General features: G+C 38.2%; 1 protein-coding gene across 1 annotated transcript; it reads right to left on the bottom strand.

The window, feature by feature from the left end:
* Positions 1 to 1,150: 1,150 nt before the first annotated feature.
* Positions 1,151 to 7,809, bottom strand: LOC131367734 (calcium-activated chloride channel regulator 1-like). Its single transcript, XM_058413208.1, is given in 12 exon segments — positions 1,151 to 1,290; positions 1,293 to 1,352; positions 1,461 to 1,731; positions 1,829 to 1,885; positions 1,917 to 2,111; positions 2,271 to 2,495; positions 3,012 to 3,242; positions 3,346 to 3,508; positions 3,607 to 3,712; positions 3,859 to 4,012; positions 4,129 to 4,266; positions 7,476 to 7,809. Coding segments are annotated over 12 exon segments (1,890 nt in total). The 5' UTR covers positions 7,626 to 7,809.
* Positions 7,810 to 9,331: the final 1,522 nt, after the last annotated feature.

Below are 9,331 nucleotides of genomic sequence, written 5' to 3'. Positions count from 1 at the left end.
TCCCAGATATTTAACATGCCAGATATATGGATTTTGTCTGCGAGGTGTCAGCGAGCCTCTTTGATGCATTGTTGAGTAGATCACACATAAAGATTGCCGAGCGCTGATCACCCACTGATTTTCCCACGATCACAGACCAATCTGTCGGCGAGCTCGTTAATTTGCAAATCAGGCTTAAATTGGTCTTAAAATCCTGTAGTGTGAACTAGGCTTAAGTGTAGAGAATTTTCATGCCAATTCAGCATTTATATCATTCGCCACCCTGAATGTTACTCAAATGAGGCGAGTACATATGCGTCAATAATGTCTCTGTCTCTGATGTTTTCCCTAGAGAGAAGTGGCTTCTTTGCTGCCATTCTTGACACCAGGCTGTCCTCCAAAAGTCTTCTCCTCACTGTGCGTGCAGATGCAGTCACACCTGCCTGCTGCCCTTCCTGAGCAAGCACTGGTGGTGCCCCGATCCCACAGCTGAGTCAACTTTAGGAGACAGTCCTGGCACTTGCTGGACTTATTTGGCCGCCCTGAAACCTTCTTCACAACAATTGAACCTCTCTCCTTCAGTTCTTGATGATCAGATAAATGGTTGACTTGGGTGCAATCTTACTAGCAGCAATATCTTTGCCTGTGAATCCCTTTTTGTGCAAACCAATGATGACTGCACTTGTTTCCTTGCAGGAAACCATGTTAACCATTGGTTCTGTATTATCAGATACATAATATCAGATTATGTATCTGATAATACACATCACATACAGTCATGTGTCTAATAAACACAAACAGGTCCTTTGGAGAACAAACTAGATGCAAGTAGACAAATTACACATTCAGTCAACATACAAATGGCATGAAGAGACAGATGACAGAAACGCAACTTTAGTCTCTGTTGTTTTCAAGAAATAACTGTCTATAGGTAAACATCACATTTTTTGTCATTGGATGGAGGAAACACAGCATGGACTTGAAACACTTGTGGTTGCTCATTTGTCTTTCGTTCCTTTGTGTATGCATAATAGTTTTCTAAGACCTCATGCTACACGTCTCATCCATCATGTTTTATTAAAGTATAGTGAAAGTCATAACGTGCAGTATGTTCATGTAGTCTTAATGAAATGCGGGAATTCTGGCTATTTTTCCTTGACTGCTGGACTGGTCAGTTCTGACTGAGTGATAATAGAAGGCAGTGGTTACCATCATCAACATATCCAGGGATGTAGAGGGCACCGCTGTGTCTGTAGGGAGGAAACTGAACTTCTGTGTGTTGATATTCCACTCTCACTTTTAGACTGTATTTCCACGTAATATTTTAGTTAAATATCTGGAATAGGTGCCATCACCTTTGAAAGAATCAGCTCCTGTAAAAATATCCAGCATGGAAATGGTGCTATTTAGCAAACGTTGTGTCATGAATCATTTCCACAGTTATTAGGATATAATGCACTTCTACATTCTACCAGTATTACCTGCGCCGTTATCAAGGAGTTGCAGACTGACCGATTGTCCTTCATCTGACTCAAGTGTTGCAGAAACGCTGGCCCCCAGCACAGGGTTATAATTCTGAGCGACCTCAGCCAACACCAGCAAAGGTTTGGTGTCATCACTGGTCTCCTGGATCATTCTGACTGTAACTGTGACTGGATAAACATCTTCATGAGCTGCTTGACTAATTACTATTAAACTAATTGCCTGAGCAGCTGTGCCTTCACTGAGGAACATGTACTTCCAATCACCTGGCTGCAGGAAAGGTAATGAAACAGTGTGCATTATTTAAAACTGTGTTTGTTTTTTATTGTCTTTAAAAATTGTCAAAATCACAGTAAACAAGGTTTACCTCTGCAGTTCCTGGAACAGTAAGAGTAATGGTGTTGGCAATGTCGGAGGTGTTTCTCTGGTCGTAAACCAAACCACTGGGTAAGTACACGTGAAATCTCACCTGTTTGATCTGCCATGATCTTCAGTACACTGTCTGCTTTTGGGCCAAATGATATGGTGTGAATGATTGAGCCACTTTGAACAGCTTCCTGTAAACACTCTTGAATATTATCAGTTGCTTCTCCATCTGTGAGAAATATTATTTCATCTCCGATTGTTTTATCATCATCCTTTCAAAGAACCTGAAATAAAAATAGAAAGAAACTGGCATTAATCACCACAGACTGATTATCTTTCAGTTAATTCTTAATTCTAGACCAAAGAGAAGTTTAACATTTAACATTATGAAGATGGAATTTTAGTCAAAGAGTGTAGGAGGAGTCTTTACACGAGTCTCTTACCTTAAAGCCTTCTCTGAGTCCTTCACAGATATTTGTTGATCCTTGTGCGTTTGTTGGCAACATATGTATTAGTTTGTCTCTTGTGGCATGTCCATCTATTAACGTCAGTGGGCTGAGTACTTTAGCTTTGGTGCTAAAAGTCACAAGAGCCACAAACTGCTGTTCTTGTATGCCATGGTTTAAAAAAACTGATGCAGATTGTTGTTGTTGTTTTATTCTTGCGTTCTTTAAAGGGGAAAAAAATATGAGATATTTTCTATAAATGAATTTTTTTTTTTTTAAATATCTGCAATGCACTGATGGTTTTCATTTGATTTATAAGGTGTACGTTTTTATGGAAATATGCTAAAGAAGATATACTTGAAGTGAGCTGTTATTGTATCAGATGACTGCTGTTTAGCTAAACTTTCAAACTTGAAAGAGCATTCATTTATGCACAGCTCCCTTAAGATCCCATCACACCATCTCAGTGGGATTCAGCTCTGGAGTTTCACATGTCTATTCCAGTACCTGTTTATTCCAGTACCATTCAGATGACTTAGAGAAGACACAAATTCAGACCATTTGGTTTCTTTTGGTTATTTTTTGGAAAGCATGACTACATATTGAAATTTGTTTTTTGTGGTCTTCAAGTAGTTACAGTAATCTGTTGTTTGTAAATAAGGACAAAAATCTGCTACATTCCACTAGTTTTAGCCAGCACTTTTGCTTTGGAGGGCTATTTTATGTGAATTAATATACCGCCATGCTTCCTGAGACATCAAGCACGAGGCAGACGACCCGAGTTCCCCTCTGTAGGACTCTGAATGTTGGAGCTGGCGGTGGACATGGAAGAGGCTTTAGATTGTGAAGGGCATCTTTGTCTACGGATTCCTGAAAGATCACTGTACGTGTTGAGAGCTTTTTACACTTTGAATTCTGTTCATTGGGGGCTTCAGCGTTATGTTCCTCTTCGTTACAAAATGCTCTTACCTACAAAAAAAATCATCAAAAAAAAAAGAAAAATTTAATTAAATTTAATTAAAAATTAAATTAAAATGGATTGGAAACTATGTTGAACAGTAGCCTTACTCACTGAATCCATGCTGGGCGAGTACATTATTGAGACATTTGTAATTTGCTTTACATTTGGAAAGAATTTACAGCTGGATGTGGGAAGGCCAGTCATATGAAACCAGCAAGATTGAGTACTTTGATTAATAACTTGTAATGTCTCTCCTAAAATTTTATCACTACACCTGAAAAAAACAACACAACACATTACTGACAATTACTGCTATAATATACATTTATGTTTAATAATTTTTGCTCTTCTATAGGGAGGTGAATATAGGACCTTGTTGGTTTATTCTGACCAGCAGACAGGTAAAAGGGCTCATTCTTATTATATTCATCAAATACCCCCCATCTGAGGTGAGCCCATTCATGCACAAAAACTCTTCCTAAAAGTAAAACATGTATAATATTATATTTTGTTGCTACAGAGGAAGTTAGAAATAATACATTTCTATGAGTTGATGCCTCTTGATTGTTTTTAATGTGTGTGTGTGTGTGTGTGTGTTTGTTTTAAACACAGGTTAGTTCTCACCTTTAGGTCCGTATACATTTTTGTACAGATCTTTGTCTAACAGATACTTTGGGGTGAAATGAATGTATTGAGCCTCAGTTCCACAGCCTGTGACTTGGGGAGTGTATGGCTCATCACCAAATGCAGAATTTGCGTTATCAATTCTTATTCTGCCCTAAAAACAAAATGTTTAGAATATTTTGTACATATTATATTAATAATACACACAGTTTCTTGAATAAATGAGAGACGTGTCAATAAATGATCCTCAGCACTGAATGAAGGTTGTACCTTGTCAAAGCATTCTGTTGTTGCTCGCTCATACTTTCCTGTAGTCCAGTTTGGTGGTACTAATATCTTCACCTCCTTGAAGTACAGCTTGTGGTCTAAAGCTTCAAACAGAAATTCTGATCCACTGACAATCATTTCCTGTGGAGACAGAAGAGTGGAATGTTTATGTACAGTATGTGTGTAAATTAATGTAAGTAATCAGACTTTACTGAGCATTTCAATGCACATGAAGCCACAGTTTTTCTCAGGTACACTATTTCACTTAGCCCTAGAAGAAACCTGGATCATTGCTCATCCTGACTCAAGCAAAATGTTTGTATGCACTCACTGTCCACGTTATTAGGAACACCCTCATGCTCATTCATGTAGTTACGTAATCAGCTAATTATTTGGCAGCAACACAATGTATAAAATCAGGCTCAAAATGTATGAAACCAGAATTTTCAGAGTTTCAGTTACTGTTCAAATCAAACATCAGAATCAAGAATAAAATCTGATCTGAGACTTTAACCGTGGTGTGGTTCTTGGTGTCAGATGGGCTGGTCTGCCTAGGGTTAGGTTTTATCTCTTCACAGATATCCTTCATTGGACAATAAGATCTAGAGGCACAAGCAACTGCACAAGCGGTTATGTTTCCTAACAATGACCATAATGATGTCAGTAGAATAAATGTCAGATGATTTAAACACCACTTGACTAATATTTGTTCAGAGTTGCTGATGAAATTCAGTCTTTCTGTTAGATAAACCTGGTGTTTTTACTGGCCACTTAGACATTATAAAGGTTTATCTGCCGTTATCCATCTGGAGTGTGTCAGCGCTCTTCACCGGTCTAATGTAGTCAAGTGAAGGACCATCGTAGACCATCTGAGATTCAATATCTGATTCAAATTTACATTTACATTTCTGGCATTTGGCAGACGCTCTTATCCAGAGCAATGTACAAGAGTACTTTGAAGTCTATATCAATGAATACATTAACACTGGTTCAACAGGTTACAGACTTAGGATACCATCAGCCTAAAAACTATGTTGGGAATTTTTTCAAATCAACATACATAAAACAAACAGGGAAAACTACACCAGGTTATGTATGTAACCCGGTTCCCTGAGAAGGGAACGAGATGCTGCGTTATGGCTGACACTATGCATTGGAGAATCACCTCCTACACGTGAGAGAGGAGGCTCCTCCTGACGTGAATCTCCCAAGGAGCACCACCCAGAAGGGAAAAGAGAAAGCCACAGGGGACAGTGGGACGAACATAGCCACTTCTGTCTGGCCAAAAATTGCCATATGCATTCCACCACCTTCATGGACATGCCACTCCCCAGGTCTCAGCCTGCTTCTCGATCATGTGTTCTGGAGTGTAAATCGCTCTCAGTGAGAGTAATCTGGCATCTACCTAGGGACAGATCTGGTCCACCAACCTGAACAGACTGCCCTAATGTTTGTTGATGCTAGATGAGCTACGACTGAAGAAAGAAAGACATGTACGTCTTGGATGACAAGGGGGTGAGTAAATTATTTGTAGATTTTTGTTCTTGGAGTGAACTTCTCCTTTAAGTGATTCCACAGCCATGCAGTACCTCATTATTCAGGTTAATATTACAGTTGAATATCACAAATAAAAGTCATGACATTCTGTTTTACAGCAATCAAGTTATTTGTGTGATTTTTTTTTTTTTACATTTTACTGTTGTTAATATTCAAGGTGGAATTACTGTCCGTTTCCCATCATTAATGTTTCCTAATATTAGTTAACAATAAGTACAAGTAATTGTATTGCTATTTTCAATGTATTATAATAAATTAATTAAATTAATATTTAATGTATATTACAATTTTATATTTTAATAAATTTTTTTGTATTTCTATTTTTAACTATTTTTATTCTACTTTTATGACACAGGCACTTCGCCTGTATATTCTACTGTGTACAGTTGTGAATGGGGCACAAGTAAAAATGTGACTGTTCATTGGATCAAAAACAACTTTGGACAGTTTAACATTCACAAACATTTTTCACTCTAAATTGCATATTCACACCGATTCTGGAAGATATTATGAGTCCAATATAACAGGGGTTCCCAAACTTTTCCCACGACCCCCAAAATAACGGTGCCAGTGATCGCGACCCCCACTATCCTCGGAGATGGTTAAAATATACAAACGTTGCGCGCAACGGCGCACACGCACCAATGATCCAATCCAAACACGAGACAACACTAAAAAGCACAACAGCCTAACAGCCATATCATTTTTATTGTAATTTACTCGTTAAATTTCAATATTAACCTCACCATCTGTACACACACCGATGCACTCGCTCCAAGACAGTCCATCTTCTTTTAGTTTGTGGTCAAATGTCCTCAACTGTGCATGTTCCCTCCAGCGGGGTGCAAAACAGAAAGTCCTCGTTAAGTTTTCCGGTTAAAACTGTATCTGACGAATACAAGCAGCTGGGCAGTTTGATACATCTCTGGATTCATCTAACTGTAAAGCGTATTTCCCTTTCTTCACTCTCTCCCCCAGCTGACACGTTATATCCTGGGCCATGTCGGAGATGCGCTGGGCAATAGTCCCGCTAGACAGCGGCACCGATTCTAGCTCACGGGCCAGTTTATCCCCATGCATAGCCCGACTTATAGCTATAGCAGTGACAGTGGTGCTTCTCCGCTGGTCTCTCCGCTGGCCTCCCTGTGTTGTCTTTGGTCGATATTAACCAACGTTTCATTTTAACAAAAATCTCCTAAGCCTAAAAAAGATGGTGCTGTAAAGTGATCTGAAATAAGATGGTGCTGTAAATTGATCTGAAATAAGATGGTGCTGTAAATTGATCTGAAATAAGATGGTGCTGTAAAGTGATCTGAAATAAGATGGTGCTGTAAAGTGATCTGAAATAAGATGGTGCTGTAAATTGATCTGAAAAAAGATGGTGCTGTAAATTGATCTGAAATAAGATGGTGCTGTAAATTGATCTGAAATATGATGGTGCTGTAAAGTGATCTGCTGCAACTGACACTATTGCTGTGTCTTTAACCTGTTAATCACCTCAGGGGTGACCCCCACTTTGGGAACCACTGCAATATAATAAGACATTTAGAAATATGAGAGAATATTTGACATCCTTTGAGGTGATCTGGTTTAATTTCTCTGCAGGGTGGTACAACACATTCCTGCTGTCTGTACAATAATCAGACTTTTCTAATAATGTTATATGGCATTTTTGAGGGAGATGCCTGTTGAACCGCATCAGAGAACTCATTAAAATATCTTCTTTAAATCAGTTCATGGAGGTCTTAAGAGTAAGCAAGCAAATAAATAAATAAATAAATAAATAAAAATACCTTGATTTGGTTTATAATGTCTTCATTCTCTGGCACACTGGGGCTGATGACGATCAGAATATCGGTGTAGCCGTTTCCATCCAGTCTGATTGTTGTAACTGGTCCCAGTCCACTGAGAAACAGCAAAACCACTGCTAACATCTTTACCATGTTTGTCTAACTTTCACCTTCATAACAAGAAATCTAAAATGTGCAAATTTCTAGGTCAGTAAAAACAGGGCAAAAGTGTTCTTTTTACGAGTTCAGAAACACGAAAGGTGTACTTCACAATGAGGACAAAACACACAATGATTGAAAATTATACAGAAATTATCATGGAAATGAAAGCATTTAACAGGGAGTTAAGTATAGGTGGAGACAGGACATGAATCAGAACAAAAACACACCAGAAAGGAAATGTCTCACATCATGAAGTTGGATAAGGTTTTACATGGATGGAAATCAGATTGAATGTATTAATTTAGAAAGACATTCAGGTCATGGCAACCACATACATTTACAAAAGCATTTACAAAAGGAAGCAGTGAAACTGAAAAGGTTACTTGCTTTTAAATATTATAAATATAGAAGATTATTTGTACAGATGTTTATATTTGACTCCACATACAGGGGACTAATATAGAATATGAGTGGGTTTAATATGTGAAATTGGTTTTAAAAGGATTTTACAGAAAATTCTTATACAATAAACATGCACCTTATGCTTAGTTACATTTATGGCTAAAATCACAATTTTACTGTTAGCCCTTAACATATTGGGTGGTATTCAGCAAGTAAAGCTATGTTAAAAATTAAATTAAATTAAAGTTTTTAATCGTCTTCCTAATATTATTTTCCTATTAACTATTAATGTAACAGGGTTGAGAATAGTGTGATGGGGTTGAAGATTGTAACAGGGTTTAACAGGGTTGAAGGGACACTTTACTTGTAATTTTAATTTAAAGGTATGTCTTCAGCCTAATTGAATATGGACTTTTTGAGAAGTCCAGTTCGCACTGCTGCCACTGCCTCTGAGCTGATCATGCAATATCTCTGAACAACTCCTTGATCTCCCCTTTGGCCACTGCTCACAACCTTGGGATAACCATGGACAATCAACTGTCCTTTTCCTTCCATGTTACTAATGTCACACGTTCATGCCAGTTTCTTCTGTACGACATCAGAAGGATTTGGCCATTTTTATCCACACAGGCTGCTCAAGTGCTTGTTCAGTCTCTTGTCATTTCAAGACTGGACTACTGCAACTCTCTACTTTCAGGTCTACTTTAGAATGCAATTCGTCAGCTGGAAATTATACACATTGCAGCTGTGTGACTTGTCTTTAATCCTCCTAAGTTCTCCCACACCACCTCACTGATGCGTTCCCTCTATTGGCTTCCAGTAGCTGCGTGCATCAGATTTAAAACACTGATGCTTGCCTACAAAGCCAAGAATCCCTCTGATACCTCTGCACCTCACTCCCTCTGATCTATTAGCACTGCTCGACTGGTCCCACCATCTCTCAGGGTACAAAATAGGTAAACATAAACTCTTCTCTGATCTGGCACTGAGGTGGTGGAATGAATTTCCCATACAATTTCATGTTTTTGTACTGCTGAGTCACTGACCGTCTACCTGTTTCTGAATCACTTAAACTAGCTCTTATTTTCCCTGTTTGTTTTATGTATTGTTGTATGTTGTATGTGGATGTTGATTTCAGGAAAAAAAAATAATAGCAAAAGAACCACACAGAGTTAGGGTTTGTGGAGAAATGCTTTTTTAGAGTTTATTGAGACAGATTACAATTTATACAAACCAAAGATGTGGTCTTTGTCATTATCTACTGTACTGTACAGTAAAAGGCATTATCCATGGGT

The sequence above is a fragment of the Hemibagrus wyckioides genome, linkage group LG17, assembly GCF_019097595.1.
Source record: "Hemibagrus wyckioides isolate EC202008001 linkage group LG17, SWU_Hwy_1.0, whole genome shotgun sequence".
Classification (NCBI taxonomy): domain Eukaryota; kingdom Metazoa; phylum Chordata; class Actinopteri; order Siluriformes; family Bagridae; genus Hemibagrus; species Hemibagrus wyckioides.
The sequence above is the reverse complement of the archived record's forward strand: the minus strand, read 5'-3'. Positions and strand labels throughout refer to the sequence as shown.